General features: G+C 36.6%; 1 protein-coding gene across 2 annotated transcripts in view; it reads right to left on the reverse strand.

Moving 5' to 3' along the window:
- LOC121428697 (TGF-beta receptor type-1-like) overlaps nucleotides 1-10729 on the reverse strand; it is a 43465-nt gene extending 32736 nt beyond the window's left edge. Inside the window, exons 1-2 of one of the 2 annotated variants that reach the window (XM_041625517.1) lie at nucleotides 10590-10729; nucleotides 5836-6147 (exon numbers count right to left, since the gene is read on the reverse strand). In XM_041625517.1, coding sequence (XP_041481451.1) covers nucleotides 5836-6147; nucleotides 10590-10650 — 373 coding nt within the window. In that variant the 5' untranslated portion in view covers nucleotides 10651-10729. The remainder of the gene's footprint in view (nucleotides 1-5835; nucleotides 6148-10589) is intronic. The other variant, XM_041625510.1, reaches the window with a different exon arrangement.
- Between the last annotated feature and the right edge of the window lie 10027 nt (nucleotides 10730-20756).

Genomic DNA, 20756 nt, shown 5'->3' on the forward strand with positions numbered 1-20756 from the left:
ACATGTATAATGCATAGTGGGTATGTGCCGCGGAGGGGACCCCCATTTTCACACTCAAATTTCCGTTCCAAGGAATAGCATTTATGCCTTGTTGAGAAAAAGAACAAAGAAAGTCGCTCCAATGCATAGCATTTTCTTCTTATCGAGAAAACAAGAAATCCGCTCCGAAGCTTCGCATATTTTTCGTTACGCCGCTTCAATCGCATTGAATGAGCTGCAATTTTGGTGAAAAGCGGCCGCAGAGCTCCCCCGGCCGCACTAGCTGCATCATGCACGCATGACCGTTCCTTAGGGATGCATACGCACTCACACGCTGGCGATCCGTTCCAAGGACCCCCGTTTTCACAAACATTTGTCGTTCCGAAGCCCGTTCCGAGGACCCTCCTTTTTACAATAAGCCCGCTCCAAGGCCACCGTTTTTTGGGTCGAGTGCCCCAGCCCCCCCGGGACATGCATTCACCCAATCAGCTGTCAAGGATCTGCATGTATGTTGTGTTATATAATACAGAATACTGTATTATGATGTCCTTTCAAAACATTTGTTGACAAATTCAGATTCATGCTCAGGATATTGGCTACATCATAATGCAATTGTGTTTGCATCATTAATGTGCCTGTACATACATGTACATGTACATGTACATCTCAAAGTGGAGGAATAATTAAAAAATTACAAGGTACATGATATAGCCAGATTGTCACTTGCCCACCTACATGTATCACTACTGTCTGTGCATGAAGTTTCCCCCAATTACACTCCTAACCAAGTTTGATTTCACACTGGGAGTCATGCAGGTAAACTGAAATCTCTGACTTTAAATGACCTTGACCTTTATACATGTACTATACAATGTTACCTCTAATTGTGCTTACAGACCTGTATCCCAAGCTTATTTTAAGTTACAATCCAAGTTAAAGGGATGGTCCAGGCTGAAAATATTTCTGTTCAAATAAATAGAGTAAAATTCACAGAGCAAAATGCTGAAAATTTGATCAAAATCAGATAACAAATAACGAAGTTATTGGATTTTAAATATTTGCATTATTCCTGTAAAAATATAACATTTATAAGAAAAAAAGAAAGTGGGAAAGTAACATTATTAGCCCACCTAATGAATATTCATGACCATATGCATAATACTGTTTCCACAAAATATTTATAAACTTTATAATAAGCATTTATATGACGCCATCTATCTAAAAATATTCTATTCCGAGGCTGTTGTTATTATTACTACATGTACATGTACCCCGGCTTTAGCTCGAGCTGCCTTTTAGAGCTCATGCATTCAAGGAATTAATCCTGCCGGATACCCATTCACCTCACCTGGGTCGAGTGCAGCAAAATGTGGATAAATTTCTTGCTGAAGGAAATTACGCCATGGCTGGCATATAATCTTTCCCACTTTTTCTTCTTCTCAATTGCTACAAATGTACACTTTTCCCCTCTCCTAGTGTATACAGTATCTGGAAATTTGTGCGCTATGACGTACATGTAATTTGCGACGGCTGGCGAACACATCAAGACAGGTTCGAGGTACACGTGTTTCCTTTTCGAATCAGTGGTCCGGGGCCTGCCCAAGACTACCTCTGGAGGTAGACTTGGGTAGGCTCATTAAAAGGTGGCCCCATTTTGGTTTGGGATGTTTACATCTGATTTCTTTCCTAACAGAGGCAGGCCCCCTGGCCATCAATTTTCTAGATGTAAACAAAGTCATGAAAGTACTCTATAACAATATGATCTCAAATGTATGACCTCACATGATGGTATCCCAAAATCTACCATCCATGTTTGGTTGCAATGGGACCAGCAGCTGCCAGGTTATGCATTATGACACTAGTGATGGACAGACAATTGACAGACACCACCATCATCTCTGGAGGGCAAGGGCAAGACCAAAAAAAGCAAACTTTGAAATTGAAAGTGAGTATCCAAGCCTGTCATTGTGTTTATCAATATTAAAATGTAAATTTTTTAATTTTATTATGTTGCTGTCTGACTGGTAAAAACATACATTATCTGAATTGGAATGCGCTAAAATGAAGTGTACATGTACATGTATAGCAATACACTTCTCACAAAATAAATCCGCATGAATTTTCTACATAATGTACTCTTAATTGCCCATTGCTTCAAATTTTTGTTTGATGTATTATTAAAATTAAACCATGTAATTTTGTTAGTGACAATTCCCTGTTTAATCATCCGCAGTCCTTTGGAGACATGGCATAACACAGAAGAAAAAAAGATGATGTACATAAAATGTACTGTAGAAGTACAATGTATAAAAAGCATGGAACCACAAATTATCAGTAATCTACAATTTTAACATGTAAGTAGTACATGTAGGTACGTAGACCCCTTTAAATGTACATTGTCCCACCTGTCAGGCATGTAAATGAAGCAACAAAGGGGCCCAGTGAACTCGGTTATACTTCGTTAAAATAACTAATGCCTCGTGATTGATCAATTATCATGCTTATTCACTTCCTGCCACTGTATGATATATTGAGACATCAAACTCACTGTGCAAATTTGTGTTTCTTTTAAGTAAAAAAAATGCCTACAGCTCATATTCATGAATATGTAAATGTACTCGGCGGGGGGGGGGGGGGGGGGTAAAGGTACATGTGTAATTATTAAAATCAAGAATTTTTTTTTTTCTTAAGGGGGTACTCGATTTGATCCTTATACATTACATGCCACACCAAATTCGAAAATAGGGGGCTCTGGAACTAAACCTTGGTCTTAAAACGGGGTCTCCGGAACTCATTGACTTGTAGAGTACACGTGTGGTAGATCACACGCGCATCATGGCAGTATACACGTACAGTAGAATCTTTGGTCTAGCACTAGCTACATGAAGCTGTGAGCGTGTTCAGATTGGAGCATGTGTACGCTACTGTGTACATGTATCAAGATTGCTCTGCCAACTGGCCGAGCATGTGTGTACTTAAGCTGTTATTTTTTGGCGGATTTCATGAATTGCCCATCAGCCGCAAATTTGCGCAACGTGTGGTAAAAATATGGAGATACATAAAGCACCTATTAGGTTGTACAAAAAAAAGTTAGTAATTCAAATTTAATAGTAAATAGAATTTCACTTTTTTATTTCTTAAACAAAATCAGAGCCTGTATCATTTCCTAAACATGGGTATGTTTATTCCCTCACTGCAATATTACAATGTACATGTATTTTCCATGAAATGATTTGATTTTATTGTCATATGATTGACTCTACACACATATATTTGCAGCTATTTGCATACCGGTACTCATTAATACGGTACTCAATTAACTTTAACATTTCACAACTTTCTTATTTTACATCCGATTTTAATGAAATTTTCATCATTTATGCTAGTGTGATTTTTCTTTATTCCAATCAACCCTTTTCTAGGGTGGACAAATAAGATACCAGATAAAGAAAATGTACAGTACATAACAAAAATGTTTTGCTGTAAACTGACTGAGCCAAGTAAGACCTGCCAATTTCTTTGACAATTTGACTCCATCTGTGATGTCAAACGAAAAATTTCCACACATGTACATGTACATTTCCACTCTAATTATGATGCTGGCCCCTTGACAAATAGAATTTCAATATAAGCATTCTTCACACCACAGAAAAAAAAAGAGAAAGTCAAAAGTAAAAAACAAGTTTAAACAAGTGGAACACCTCTGGCAGCCTCGCCTGCATTACGCAATTCGATAGAGCAACAGTGCTGCCTTTGAGTTTGAAAACAGCTAATGAATAATTATTCACAGAAGACCTTTAAATGAGCCTTGACCTTTGCTATATTCCTGAAACATGTACAGGGTATTCAAGGAGGCCGTTCTCATTACGCTTTCTAAAATACTGGAAACCGATTCAGGAAACCACTTTGGAAGATCGCCTTGCTAGCGTTCTCACTTGATCACACGAAAGTGATTTTCAAAATCACTTCACGTAAAGCGCTCTTGTTGCTATGGAAACGCTCTCAGTGGGGTGAGACGTTTCGCGCGAAATTCGAAACCGCAGCATAGGCATTCTACACCTGTTGTGTAGAGTAGCGCGCTCAAAATGTGCGAAGATCGCTTCCCAAAGAACGATTGTGTCCTCACTTACGCTAAAACCAGTTTAACGAGGCAAAGCGATCTTGAAAACTACATCGCGAGGTGGTTTTCCAAACTGGTTTGGAAGATCGCTTCCAAGACCGCTTTGACTCTTCTCACTACGTGTTAAACAAGTTTCCACTAAACTAGTTTCCAGTAAACTAGTTTTAGGAACGTAGTGAGAACAGCCTCAAGGATACATTGCTGCTCTTATGTCCAAGTTTCATGATCCATAAACTTTCAAAGTTATGTTGACTAATTTCCACAAATACCCCCAACATTACCAAATTTGTTGACCCTAATTACCTTTGACCTGGGTCATGTGACCTGAAAATTGCATAGGATGTTCAAGGATACTTTGATTGCTCTTACATGTACTGTACATGTATGTTCAAGTTTCATGGGCTAGATCCATAAAATTTCAAAGTTAAAATGACAATTCCTCAAATTACCCCAACATGGCCAAAGTTTGTTGACCCTAAGTGATTTTTGATCTTAGGTCATGTGACCTGAATCTCATGAAGGATCTTCAGTGATACACTATTACCCTTACTTTTATAAACTAGGTCCATATACTTTTGAAGTTATGACAACATTTCACAAACTTAACTTGTTAAGATTTTGATATTGATTCCCCCAACATGGTCTAAGTTCATTGACCCTACATGGCAACAGAATTGAAGTCTACATGTGGGACTACAATATTTACCGAGAGTACCCAGAAATAAGTGATAGTTTTGAACTATTAATCAAAATAATTTCAAGGAATTATAGAAAATAGATGGCCATTTCAGGGATTTAAAGATGTAAAATGTGAAATTTTAGCAATTTTTTTTGGCAGGAGCGCGAAATTTTGTAAACGAATTGACCCAGGCCTAGTTTCACCACAGATTAATAGCTACACAGCTATTGCATATACAATGTTACGAAAAATCTACAATTCATCATACATGTATTGTATTGAATTGATTTGAGCTCCTCAAGGCGAGCGATTCTGAGGAGCTCAATTGAGCTCCTCAAAAAATAAGGAGAGCGATTTATTGAGTTCCACGAAATTATAAACGTGAAGGACAGATGTAATATAAAATACAAGAATTTCTTTCTTGTTTTCAATGGTTCATGATGACTTTTCAATTTTTTCTTTTTAGGGATGGGTGTGAAATTATTTGTCTATTGACATCATTAAAAATTATTATCTGTTTTCTGAGAAAATTACATTTTATTGATTTTTTACCATATGCTTTGTAAGAAAGCTGTTCGCATACATGTACAATCACAAATTAAATAATTAAAATTCTGATTTTTTTTTTATTCTTTGATGGATTTTCCTCTAACCTTTAAAGTTTTTTTCTTTTTGTGCTATTTTTACAAGTCAGGGTAAACTTTCCCTATAAAACCTACAATCTGAGGAAAATGGTTATTTTGGCACGTCATGGTCTAGTGGTACTGACTTTCACCTTTCAAACTGAGGATCATGGGTTCGAATCCTGGCCATGGCATGTTTTCCTTCAGCAATAAATATATCCACACTGTGCTGCACTCAACCCCGATTAGGTAAATGGGTACCAGCAGGAAATAATTCCTCAAAAAGTTGTGTGTACCCAAATCGGTAGCCTAGCTTACCCGGGTAATAATAATACATGTAGCAAGGCCTGCTGGGAGAACAGTTTTTCGGAAATGAAGTGGCTACCCTGAATAAATATACCATTCTTATTTTTATTATTATCACTATCATTTACCTGGTGGAGTTTCCTGTGGCTCTAATGGATCCAGATGAACATCTTTCCATTTTACACCATTGCAGTAATCACTATCTGTGCAACAAAGTGAAACGTACAATGACGACGGTGGTGGGTCCTGGCAAGAGAAATATCTCTCTGGTGGAACACCATGAGGCTCATTCTCACACGTCAAGAATCGCTTTTCTTCTTGTTTTATCCCGCGGGCCAACCTGAATACACATAATCCGTGATCTGTCTGTACAACACACGAGTTGTTCGTCCTCGCACAAATATCTTGGTTACATGAACAAATCAAGCCTTTATTACTCCCTGTAAGAATGAACACAAGAATAAGTGCATTAATAATAAAAAAAAAAGATTAAAAACAACAAATGGTACTGTACCTTTTTCCATTCTCATCTAATATCTTAAAAAATAGCCCCCAAAAAATCTAAACTATGTAGGACACTTTACTTGACATTCAGGTTGTCTTCACCTGTACATACTGAACATATATACAGCTTTTGTGATGTTATCCATTACCATTTTACTTCCATATATGACTTCTCTTCATAATTCCTTTCCCTACAGTATTTTTGTTGTTGTTCATCATCCTCATGTAAACATACAAACAAACTCACATGTATTATTCATCTCCATCATCTTACATCTCAATGTGTTATGAACTGAAGAATTACATAGTTCTTTCTTTTTATGATTCAATTCTCTTGATTTTTTTAAAAATAAATAATCAACAATCTATCAATCTGCCATGTTGTTTATATTTCCAGAGATGTCACTTGTTACATGTTTTTTCCTCTTGCCCACTCAATCATTAAGACATTATTTTCTTATGATATTTATATAACACTGACTGCCTTGATGGGAACACCAAATATATTGCCCACAATAGAATCATATTAATAATAATTAGAAAAATTGCACACTTTCCATCTTAATTAGATGCTCAAGATGTAATAGCAAGCAAAAATATAAGGAAAAAAACATATAGATTCAAACAAGGAAATACATAAATGATTTTTTTTTTGTTAAAAGCACCATTGTATGTCTATCGGTTGCCCCTGAAGGGGTTGCTGACACCTGGGTTTTCAAACTCTCTGAAAGAGAATTCCAGAGTCGACCCTGAGGGAGCAAAGGCCCATTCCTCCATGATTTTTTGAAAACCAGAATTTGTAATAGGTTAGAAGTTGAGGAGTTGGGAGGGGGGGAGTTGGGGGATACTGACAATGTGAAAAACAAAAAGAAGGATTTTGAAGATCATATGTTCTCTCAGGGGCAACCAATAGACTTTCAGAATAGGAGGCGACATCACTGCACTTGCTGGATAAAAGTTACAATGTGTGTTGCAGCATTTCGCAACTTTTGCAGTTTTCCAATTTGAGAATCCGGTATTAAAAAGTTGCATACGAGGCCTTTACCAAAATCAAGTTGCAAAGAAATAAGTAACTCTATTTCCTTATCAAGCCAAAGTAGCACAATTGATAGTGAACAGATGTGCAAAAAGCTTGTGATCTTATTGGACATGGACATACATGTATCGGAGGCACTAAGATTGTAAGATGATTTCAACAAGGGAAAGTTTTTGACTGAGATGGAAATGGTACAGTATCAATGTCTAATTGTTGAGTTGAGAATTGGAGCAAAAAAGCAAACGTTCACATTTATCATGGTTCAGAATAGCGCACTCAGCCACTAGATCTAACATGAACGTTACTCGTTAGATCTAGACTCTAGTCGATCGCCATGGATTCATGGACTGTTGTCTTTACTTGATTACGCTAGGCCTATTATTAGTTTTTACCAATGAAACCCTGGCCTTGACCTACATTGTACTTACAGTAGAGGCGCACAGCCAATATGGGAGACTCTCTCCAATAAGGGAGACAATCTCCCATATTGGAGACTTGCTTTGCAAAAGAACAAAAGAAACAACACCAACAAAAGTATGATTTTTTCCACCCAAACTTTTGTCCCACCGAGGTCAGAAGCCCGTTTGTTTTGTGTGTGGATGACAACAAAAATCCTTATAAAAACAAAAGTAGACGGTGAATTTTTAAAGTAGACGGTGAAAAGGGGTAATATTTCATGAGGAATCTGCTTATCACATTTTTATTTGCCGCCAAAGTAATCCTTTTTAAGCAAATGTAAACAAAGAAAATTGGTCTCCAAAACTGGAGACTGTCTCTGAAATTGGATACCAAAATTGTTTATGAAAGTCTCTGATATTGGAGATAATCTCTCTCATGGGAGACAGTCTCCAATATTGGCCTTGCGCCTCTACTGACATACATTGTATAAGGCTGCGTTTATGTGACCTCAACCCAGAGTCATGATTTGAATCACAATTTGAATCATGATTCAAAACAGCAACATGAATCACGATCCGACAGAATCAGCGTTTATACGACCATCTTTCTAACGCTGTTTCTCCCTGAATTCGGGCCGATCCAGTGCGCATCACAGTGCGCAGTTTGACCCTGGAAGTATAGGTCAACATTTTCGCGCCTGTTTCTAACTTCAAGTCGGCTGCTAGATTTTTGCTGCCGGCCGCCCAAGCTATTAACGCGCGATCGTTTGTGCAACGTTTACTCGGCTTCCGAAAAATAAACCTTTTACTTCCAGAATTCCGTGTATTGTACCTCGTATTGTTTTTGTTTACTTGTATTAAATCTTGTCGGTTCATCGAAAATGGTGTTCGGTAGCCGTAGTACTGGGCACGAATTCTGTTAATTTTGTCTCGACAGGCGGTGCCACATCTCCGAAGAAATCCCTCCCTCCCAAGCGCCGATGAAAGGGATTCGTATCGTCTTATTTCTGTGAATCCCGGTAAGGGATGCTTTTGCTTCAGGCCAAAGCACAAGCCGAGCCCTGAGTTCGTCGTCAGTCCAATTTGTGCCTTTGGAACTTGAAGATATGATTGATGAAAACAATGAAATATACAAATGACGCTACAGTACAACCCCGGGGGTACAATACACAGAATGATAATTTCTAAATGCACGTGACAATTGGCATATACCGGTACTAGTACACTGGCAATACTGCTACACGAAAATTAACCTGCACGAAACACAGCGCGCGCCTTTGAGTCGAACCCGGAAGAAGCACGACACAATGACGTTTATACGACCTTTTTCGTTCGTGATTCTACAGAAACGTCTTTCCAAACGCCCCTTTTTCCGTGTTTCATGTTTGTGATTTGAAAGACGTTATTTCCACTTTCGACTAAACGCAATCGTGATTCTGCAGAATCGTGATTTGAATCATGATTCTAATCATGATTCTAGGGTAAAAAAGTGTCGAATAAACACACCCTAATTCCGTCAGTCAAGCGAATGTGATTGTGGGATCTTCCTTCCGTGACGTTCCGTCAGGTATTTATGATTTTGATTAATTTGGGTGAATAGTGAGAAATTTTTTATTGAAAATCGACTAACGTTAGGTATGGTCAGTTCCCCCATGTCTGCGCAGTCTCCCAAGTCTGCGCACCCGCGTATCTGCGCGATTCTAGTAAAAGAAGATACGCAATGAACACAAACTTTACACATGCAATACATAGACAGGTATTCATTAAAAAATCCGACTCAAAATGGTGGAAAAATAATGAATTCAGGGCATTTCATGTGACAGCCTCAAAATGCAGCCTTTTTTTCATCAAAATCCCCGAATCGTGTGCAAAGTGAATGAGTGCGCAGACATGGGGTACCATTTTTTTTTCAATTTGAAAATGACTGCCCGAGGTTTTTTCCAAGAAAATCATATATTTCTTTCACATTTTTATGAGATATTTGGCACACTAACTCATTATGATGTAAGGAACATTATCAACTGAAAGATTTTGTGAAATAAGAAGAAATTCATGTTAAATCTTAACTCAAATTGTTAGGTGCGCAGACTTGGGGCCCACCATCAATCATACACAGTACCGGCCGGTAGGGCCTGCATAGTATAGGAATAACGCATTCCGCGGAGTTGTTTAGCGAATATGCAGTGCACGAGAGGTTTCTTCTGAGCATGCGCACTCCACACGAGCCGGAGGCGAGTGTGGAGTGTGCATGCGAAGAAAAAACCTCGAGTGCACTGCATATCGCTGAAAAACGACGGGTAAAATGCGTTATTCCTTTTATAAGATGGCTAAGTAATTTCGATCGCAATTTTAAGCACCTTATATGAGAAAGAAATAATGAAATAGATCTAAATCAAATATCAAAAATTTTGAAATTGCACTTACCGTGGGTTAGACAATTTGGGTGCGCGAAATTTGCACGGGCGTGCAGGGATAGACACTTTTCGCGAATGATCACGTGGTACGCTTTGACCAATCAGCAGCTGCAAATTATTTAGCCATCTTATAATGCATGATTATGATAATGTGCGCAAATCATTGACATTGTGGTCACGAAGAATGCCGATCACCAAATTACAAAGTGACAAGACTAAGACTCAGCAACAGGCAAATTAAACTTAGAAGTTAGTCTAGGCCTAGGGCCTATAGTAGACTCTAACCTATCGTTGAAGCTAACAACATGATTGATACCAGGCAAGAGCAATGCCACTGCCAAGCGAATCTCCCTGTATTTTGTAAGTGCAGATTTGACCGTGACCAGCCCCCACACTACTGCACTCAAAACAGTTTACCAGACGCCATTTTGCAACACATCGCACACAGCAACGCAAGAAAGCTACTAAAATTCTACGAAATAAGACGTGTTCTTTGGAAATGCACACGTGAAGAATGGTTATGTACTGACCTGATACAAAATTCAATGATATTACAACCAAAATGATAAATATAAAATGTTTCAATGCCATTTTGAAGAGTCTTTAGCTTGCTTTACATGCTGGTAAATTCACCTCGTCGTCGATCGCCGAGCTTTTATTATCGGTCTTTGAACTTTGCCCTACTTGCTGCACTGGGGACACCCGGAAGTGAAAAGGGATGCAAGCAATTTCGGGATTTACGCGCGATATACTGATGATGGAGAAGTTTGAATTTGATTTATCCCGGATTCATCAAAAATTTAAAAGCCCAGGTTTAAAATTTATGAAAGATATCGGTAAAAAAGAAAGCCACTGCTCTAAGTATGATATTAGCAACGGTTTAGAGGGTGGGTTGAAGCAGGTTTTTCGACAGTTTTCCACAGGACTATGGTAGGCCCCCAAAAGAAAATAATTTTAAGATTACAAGTTGTAGATTAAAAATGTCTCTACAAAATTCCGTTCAGTTAAATTCAATTTATTTCTATCATAAATTCATAAAGTATGTATAAAAAGTTTCATAAAACAATGAAGATATTATCTGATTATGAAATAGGAGACTAAAGTAATAGGTGGATCTAGGAAGACTACAGGGCTGCCCCTTCACCCCCCCCCCCCCCTCCACATTAGCGGTGCAACAAAAAAATGGGAAAGGGAAGAGGAGGGGCGAAAAAGGAAAATGAAAAATAAGATAAGGGGGAAACTTGTAAAATAATAAAGGAATACAGATCAATATACAATTTTTGCTCGCGCTTCGTACCTGTCGGATGAGATACATATCTTGCTCATTAGGCTGAAATGGAGCTAAAAATATATATCAAGTTTTCAAGTTAACATACAACACATTTTTCACCTGAAAATTTGATTTGCGTTGATCCATTTATTTATTCACGGTAAAAGCCCTATTCAGTTGCAAGGCTGATTTACAAAGGGGACGTGCAAAGGAATAAAGATATACATGACATACAAAAAATTGCTGATAACGCAATGAACAAACAAATCAGAAATAGAATAAATTTGGGTACATTTTATTTCACGACATAAATTTTAACGTTCCTTCGTATCAAAAATAATAAAAACAAACTAACCCCCCCCCCAAAAAAAAATAATAATAATAATAAATAAATAAATAAAATAAAATAAAATACTTTGTAGCTTATATCTTGTGTCATTATTCAAAATACCTTTTTTTTGCATAAGGATGTTGAATTGAATGTACATTGATGCCCACCCATGATGCCACGCCCAATTTGCAACACATACATGTATAAAATCTAGGAAAGAAAAAGGGGTGTAGCAAAATGAATTGCATGATAGAAAAAGCAGAATTACTGATTCTAGATAAACAATATTGAATAATGAAGTGCGAATAAAATAAGAACACTCGTCTTTTCTAAGCAATGTAAACTATATGTTATCAGTATGATTAAGAGGTACTCAAAGTGGTACAAAATAGATAATTGAGATATTGATTTGTTAAATAACTTCCAAACAAATGTGACATTTATTGTACAAACTAAATTAAAAGAATCAATTACACATGTAGTTAGAAAGTTAAACAAAAAAAGAAAGCAATAAATAAGTAATTCAAGAAGAATCTTGAAAATAGTGGACATGCTACAGATTAAAGTTATAGTAATAATGGCAAGAAAACCAAACCAAAAAGTATGAATGGCAAAATACGCAATAATCTCTTCCATCCCAATGCATTGATTCAGCATGACAATCAATGGAATATTCAAAGTTGTTTAGACAGCCATTCACATTCGTTCATCTTATTTAGTAAACAATAAAAGACAGTCTTTTAACATAATGTATTATCGAAAATTCCGATACCATAGAGGACATCTGAGTGTCCTCGATAAGTGAGTTTCATATATCTTGGTCCTATGAACCTCAAACCTTCGGAATTTTTTGGGGGGCGAGGTCCATCTAGTCTGCAGGCATAGACCCTTGATTTTCGCAATTCGGATAGTGCATAATAGAGTCTGAATTCGTGAGACTAGATTCATTGTGTGTATTGGCTTTGACATAGACAGAGTCTTTGGAGTCTAGTCTTCACTCTAGACCTGCTATTGGTTGAAGTGTCAAATATGAATCTGTACTTGCCGACTAACACACATGATACTCTGTCTCGTGTTATAAAGAGTTGATTGATATAGGGAGGAACTTGCCATTGCTTTATATATTATTATAGCAGTATAATTTTCTATATTTTTTTTAATAATAGGGGGGTTAAAATTCCGCTCTTACCGGATAAAAATCAGGGATTGTTATTTATTAAGCGGACACCCCAGTTTTGAATTCTCTGTATAAGATGTTTGACAGCATTATCCTACTGACAAAACAATAGTTTCGGTGAGAAGATAACAATGCATTCTGAACCATTTTCAAAGACCCTTTATCTACTCTATTTCTGATGCTTTTTAACATAATCCAGATTTTTTTAGTTCAATATGATTATATGTGGTTGTAGAGAAAAGTGGTCTAATCCTGATTGAAACTTGTTTCATTAATATTCAAATATTCATTAAGATGAAAGAATTCAATTTTTCTACAATATTAGATGTGGTGCAGATGTCGATGTTCGCCGGAGAAAAGTGATATTTATGGGAACGTGATTTTTTGTTTCGAATAATACTTTATTTTCTTCCTCTTTCAAAGCAATAAGTTTACAATCACAATTCATATAAATAAAGATTTCTTCATGTATACAATCAATAAACAAATAAATATATCAATATCAATGAGATTACAAATATTTTTGAAATGATTACAAATGAAATTGAACTGCCAAATGTCTCTTCTATAACAATTTAAAAGCAGAGGGGAAAAGCCGTATCAATCGACAAAATAAAAAAGCATACTTTGTAAAAGATGACTTTTTCCCTGAAAAGAATAGAAATAATATCTTTTGCACATATTATTGTACAAGAATAGAAAAGGATAAAGATTATTTTAAAGGTTAATAGAGAATGGTGATTATCCTGAACCGTCCCTACATACTCACCTTACCCCCCCCCCATGTTCCCCTCCACCTCAGCTCTCTCCCCAGACACTCACACAAGCTCACTTCAACTCATCACCACTCCCAGCTCCCCCCCCCCATTGTCCCACTTCGAATTGGATGAACGCCATCTACGTTCAGGTGACGGGCGGGATCGATGTAATCATTGCTAATGACGAACCAGGCTCGCTGATTGGCTGAAAGTTTTGCCGGGTTCACGTTTCAAACTTTGGTGTGTTCTTTGTTTTTTAATAGCTCCATGTTCTCTCTATGCATAATGATGGATGTAGCAAAGGAATTTCATACATTTGGGATATTGCATTGTCTTTACCAGTGGAGGATCGGGGTGGGGGGCACAGCCGGCCCGTGCCCCCCCGGCCTTTTTAGAGCCACAATCAAAATTTGCAATGTAAATGTACCGTTTTTACTAAAGTGTGCCCCCTTTTTGAAAGTGAGAACCTTTTTGTCAAATTTTCATCGGAAAAAATATGCCCCCTTTTCGAAAATCCTGGATCTAACCCTGGTCTTCACGACTATTTCATCCGACCCATCCGATCTTGTTATTTCTGCCGAATTCATTGGCGAGATTAATGCATCATCATACGCATCTTCAATTCTAACTCCATTTAGAGTTTTGCAAACTAGAGATTTAATGACCCTCTTAATTGCTTTAGTATAGAGTCTCCTATTTCTCCTATATCAAAGATGAAATTGTATCTGGAAACATCTCAAAAGTTCTGAACCTCCTTCGTCGTGAAATTCTTTGTGTTTTTTTTAATAATTAGATGTCTGATTTATATGATATTTCCTTTTATGATGTTTAATTCATTATTTTCCCCATTGACCAATTTCAACTAAAGCGCAAGTTTATTCATAATTTATACACTAAATCTAATCCGGCCTATTTCAGCCTCAACATTGTCATTTGATCACTCTTACATGGTTTTATATATTCTTATTGTCTTATATCCCATTATTTATGGTAGATGCAGTATTATAATTTGTTATTTTAAATCTACGATTGCTTCAATGTTTGATGCTTATCATTCTAGTGCTTGTAGATACATAATGATGTGATTGGGGGAGGTATTGTGGGAGTTGGCTTGAGGTGACCAAGTCACATGTTGATGTATGACCATTGTATTTTGCCGATTCTAAATATGTTCATTTTATTTTTATTTTCACCATTAGTGTTATGACCTGGATGGGGTTGGGAGGTTTGGGGAGGAAGACCTGTGGGTTATGGCTATTAAGTTAGCCTTTTCCATACCCAGGCAGCCTCTCCAACTCTCATTCAGGTCTTATTTTCTCTATCATGTACAAGTTTGATTGATCTTGCCTTTGATCTGTTTGTATTCTTTGTTTTTTTAATGCCAAATAAAATAATAATAATAATTTGCACATCTGCTTTCATTTGCGTCTGCAAGGATTTCATTGTATTCTGCTTACTTACTGGACCCATCATTGAATTTTCTGCCACGCTTTTCTAGCAAAGGATTTGTTTGCATTTTCAGTGTCACTGTCCGAATGAACGTCATTATCAACTGTATCAGATAGTTCCTTGTATTGGTGTTTGTCTATTTCTGTAATCTGCAATTATCTATCAATATCAGTAGTATCATGAACAATATTAGTTTGTGACGGATTGACAGTGGACGGGAAATGGCTATCAACTTGAGGGGACTCTTCATGGGAGCAGCTGGAATCAGTTGATTGCCGAATATACTCTTCAATGCTATGGGAGTAGGTTCATCAGAGTGCAATCCAGCTAAAAACAAAAATCCCCGGGAAAAAAATCTCAAGTTGCGGGATTTTGAATACATTACTGGAAGGCGATCTTGAGCCAAACGCAGTTTAAAAAAAAAGCGTTTACACTTTGCAGAGCAGATAAGCAGGTGGACAAAGAACACTTCACCCTTGACTGAATAGAGTCGGAATCCCTTTGTGAATTGTTCTAGATGGGGTATCCGTGGGGATCCTGTTTGAACGGAGATGGTCCGATAAACGTGAATATCGATATGAATGGGATTTCATTCGTATAGTGATTCAATATCATATGTTGTTAATTGGTCGTCATTGTTGTGATTTGTATGCAAATCAGGGATGCAAATCTTGTTGATAATAGCTGGAAAACGGAATTGCCGTTGGGCGTTGTCATGGCTGTTGTCAAGAAGTGTCAGCCGAGGTAATGTAGCGTTGTGGATGTCATGACAGCCATTTTTGGCAGCTAAAATACTAGAATGACAAGCAATATTTGCATTCAAATGATAATATATTAATGCTAATTCAGATATTAGATAGGCCTATTTTAGAAGCTGTTATTTTTGCGGATTACGCGATCGGCCGCGAATTTAACAACGCGCGAAGATATTGACACAATCAGTGCCCGGATTGTCCCAAAATAACAGCAAAACTTTGCTCTTGCAAATCTAATCCTAGTATGTCCTGAAAAAGTTGAGATATGCACCTATATTTTTACAGAAAATAAGTTCGAAAATGTTAAATATTGGCTAGAATTTTACTTTTTTATTTCTCAAACAAAATCAGAGCTTGAATTATTTCTTAACATATTTTTATTTATCAATATTTATTCACTCAATGTAACATTACAATGTATTTTCCATTAAATAGTTTGATTTTCTTGTCATCTGATTAACTAATACACAGGTGGCTATTGGCAGCAATTTGCATACTCATTAACAGTGGCAGACCATGACCCGGAGGATCGAGACAAAGCAAGGAGGGGCACAGCATTGTTCACAAACAATACAGTGCCCCTCCAATCTCCTCCGGGTCACGGTCTACCACTGCTCATATTCCTAAGCCACGATCTACTAAATTCTCTGAAACTTCATGTCACTTCCCTGCACATTCATCAATGTCTTATTTTACGAGTCAGTTTGAAATTTCTTAATCATTCAAGATTAAGCGCTTCAGGATGAGTCAAAGAAATTATACATCATTTTTTTTATATAATTTAAATAAATCACAGAAGTTTCAAGTTTTTGCGCTCTATTTTCCTTGTAATGAAGTTCAATAATCTCAGAAAATCAATTGATTTAGAGCGGATGGGGTATTAGAGATATCTGCATTTAAAGGACAAGTCCACCCCAACAAAAAGTTGATTGGAATAAAAAGAGAAATATCCAACAAGCACAAATTCGGATGTAAAATTAGAAAGTTATATTTTGAAATTTCGCTTAATTTCACACAACAGTAATACATATATGCAGATCCTGGTCTGTATACACATGGGGTGACCGATGACATCACCCACTCCGTATTTCTTTTGTATTCTATTATATGAAATCTGACATTTACTTATTTTCTCCCCCTTGTCATGTGAAATCAAGATTTATTCCTCCCTGAACATGCATGTGCATGAATTCACATCTGTTTACCATTATGTTGTTCAGTCAAGGTTTACATTTATTGTCAATTTTGTAAAAATTGAAGTATTGTACAATTTAAACAATAAGAAACAAAAGATATAGTGAGTGATGGACATCAACTCTTGGGTATCACTGAGTTGTGCATATAACTGTTTTGAGAAAAATAAGCGAAACTTTAAAATATAACTTTCTTTTTTTACATCCAAATTTGATGAAGTTTTCAGCATTATGCTAGTTTGATTTTCCTCTATTTATTCAAATCAACATTTTTCTGGGGTGGACTTGACCTTCAATGAAACGTCCGCCCTTTGAAATTTCAGAGTTTCACTGCTCTGCGTGGGGAGGAATATCTTTGTTGAATATTAATGATATTTCAAGCTGATAACTAGACATTCTTCATGGGTAAATGCAAACAGTCCATAACAAATCCCTTTTCGATCAGGCCATGCAGTATATTAAACAATCCAGTCAAATAGAATTTTTTTTTATTAACATTAAACATTAATATAGCAATTTGAAGTGTATGAATAGTAAGTGTTAGTGACCAAAAAAGGATGAGAGTGAGCTTGAACGTGAGAATCGACACATATTCTACAAGCTTTCTTTTGAAGTTTATACAAAGGTTCTTATTGAGTTTTCCCCCTGCTGCCCAGGTAGAGGTTCAATAATGTAAGTATGGTAAAATTAAAGAGTTATACAAACTAAATGACGCATTTTGACATAGGGTTACACATAATTTACAGAGGACACCAATGCTTTTATAATTATATTTTGTTTGTAATACATGCATATTACCAATAATCCTGGTTATATAGAGTGTCATCTACAATGATTTCAAAAAAAATAAACTAAAGTACACACATTCAAATTTACATTGTTTATCAGTACCATTTTGAGCATTTTTATGTTTAGTTTACTTGAATATAATGTGTATCATCCATGATGTCCCCATTCCTTATCCCATATTTATTATTATCACAAAGAAAAAAAAACACATTTCCAACACTGATAAATATCTATGGACACCTTTTTATTTATTCATAAAGTTATGAATAAAAAACAAATATATCATGTGCATCAAATCATGAACTTTATAAAGTGAACACTGAAATAGCTTAATTTATAAAATTTTTATACATATATATATATATACCAATATATCATAATGATATTAAAATATACATTGGCTTATTGCTCTCTCTACGAATTAATGGGGACGGAATAAAACAATAAAAAAATTGTTTGGCAGTTTAATTTTTCTTGGAAAACAAGAATACTTAGCTGTATTACAACAGACCATTTTTACATAAAGAATATTTTGAAAATAGATCTTTAAGCCAATATGCTCATTCAAGCAACCTTTTATTCCATCCGCATACATTCGTTATTCCGAAGCTTCGTTATTCCAAAGGTTTGTATTTCCGAAGGTTCGTAATTCCGGTTCGTTAGTCCGAAAACGAAATGAGGTTCGTAATTCCGAAGGTTCGTTAATCCGAAAACGAAATGAGGTTCGTAATTCCGATGGTTCGTTAGTCCGAAAACGTAATGATTAACGAACCTTATTTCGTTTCGGACTAACGAACCTTCTGAACAATGAACCTTATTTCGTTTTGGATTAACGAACCTTCGGAACAACGAACCTTATTTCGTGTTCGGAATAAAGAACCTTCAGAATTACGAAGTGTAACCTATTCCATCGCCTCAAGTCCTCATATCTGGCCATGTTCTTTAACCACAATGCAACATTCTGGGAAATGTAGCCTTGAGTCTTGGTGCTGTTCACACTAGTTGTGGTATATTAGCTTGAAATGAGGAGCAAAACCTTTACAAGTGAGAAAGGAATGGTCTTTTCTTTGTTTCAACAAAATACATCTGAAAAAACATTTCAAAGATGAGGAACCAAACCAAGTACCTTGGAGTAAATCGTCTATGGATAATCCACTACTGCTCAATGCAGCTTAAAGAGATATTCCAGTAGTTGCAGTAAACACTGATTTCATGAGAAAGTCTTTAAAACCAGGCTCAATTGTCAGTATATCATCAGGGATATAGATCTGGTACAGTTTATACATAAACTGAACTTTGTGAAATCTTGAAATCTACGCTGAAAAGTCTTCAGACTGAAGATCCCCAACACAGATAAGCGCATGTGGGACAGTGTATAATTATTGCTTCGATTGTCGGGGCCCGACGCTCTACCAGAATCCTGTGCTTATTTGCTGATTTCTCAGCAATTACAAAATTTCTTCCAGAATACTTTGGCTCATACGTTTGTTTGGTGGTTATTTCATTGGATTCTGTACGAACTCATTTTGATATTGTTGCCAAAACTAGCATTTACCTTTAAACAATCTATGGTTCTCCATCTTATCATATTTCTATGATTCATGTTACTGACTATCCATGGATTAGTCCTGGATTACAAAAAAGCCCACAAAAAACAATGGACCCTCTTGTTTTGTCAGCACTCTAAGTGAGAATAATCCAATTTGACTTGTTTTAGCAATGATTTGGCCCAGTTTTAAGGGCGAGAGGACAGATTTAGAGATATCATCATGTCCAAACACACACACATGCCTACACTTACATATAGAGGATGTGCAGGCCCTAAAGTAATGAACACATTGGAAATATTCATGATTACAACCATAAAGTTTATAATAATCGTTATATAGTTCATGGTATCGCGAGCCGAATCAGTAGATTGAAATATTGCATATAGGTTGAGGTTAACATAAAATCTGTCTTTGGAGTACTACCTAGTTTAAAATTAACAAACATAAACTTAACCCAGTAAATTACACCAAATTATCTTCTCCCCAACTACATGTTATTTGTACAAACCAACTGGTTCCTGAAGCTTGTGGGTTAATTTGTTAATGCCAAAGCAATTTGCTTATTCTCCAAGAGATTTGGCTAATGTTTGGTTGACCATACATGTACACAGCCCATCAGTCTGTGATGCTAGTCAGTTATTATTGACCAATTACCAAAGTAAATGAAAAAGGATAAACAAGTGGAATGCCTCTGGCCGTCTCACCTGCATCACGCGGTTCAATATAGCAGCAGTGCTGACTTTGAATACTACTCTAACTCGCACAAGATGTTCAGTGATACATGGTTACTCTTATGTCCACTTTTTATGAACTAGACCAATAAACTTACAGAGATATGATGGTTATTCAACAAAAAACCCCAACATGGCCAAAGTTCAATGACCTTACATGACCTTTGACCTTGATCATGTGACCTGAAACTCGAACAGGATGTTCAGTGATACTTGATTACTCTTATGTACAAGTTTCATGAATCAGATCCATAAACTTTCAAAGTTATGATGGTAATTCAACAGATACACCCAATTCGGCCAAAGTTCATTGACCTTTGACCTTGGCCATGTGACCTGAAATGCGCACAGGATGTTCAGTGATACTTGATTACTCTAATGTCCAAGTTTAATGAACTAGACCAATAAACTTTCAAAGTTATGATGGTAATTCAACAGATACCCCCGATTCGGCCAAAGTTCATTGACCCTAAATGACCTTTGACCTTAATCATGAGACCTCAAACTTGCACAAAATTTTCAGTGATGCTTGATTACTATTATGTCCAAGTTTCATGAATCAGATCCATAAACTTTCAAAGTTATGAGGGGAAATCAACAGATATCCCCAATTTGGCCAAAGTTCATTGACCCTAAATGACCTTTGACCTTGGTCATGTGACATGAACCTCATGTAGGATGTTTAGTGATACTT

This window comes from Lytechinus variegatus, chromosome 1, assembly GCF_018143015.1.
Source record: "Lytechinus variegatus isolate NC3 chromosome 1, Lvar_3.0, whole genome shotgun sequence".
Taxonomy (NCBI): Eukaryota; Metazoa; Echinodermata; class Echinoidea; order Temnopleuroida; family Toxopneustidae; genus Lytechinus; species Lytechinus variegatus.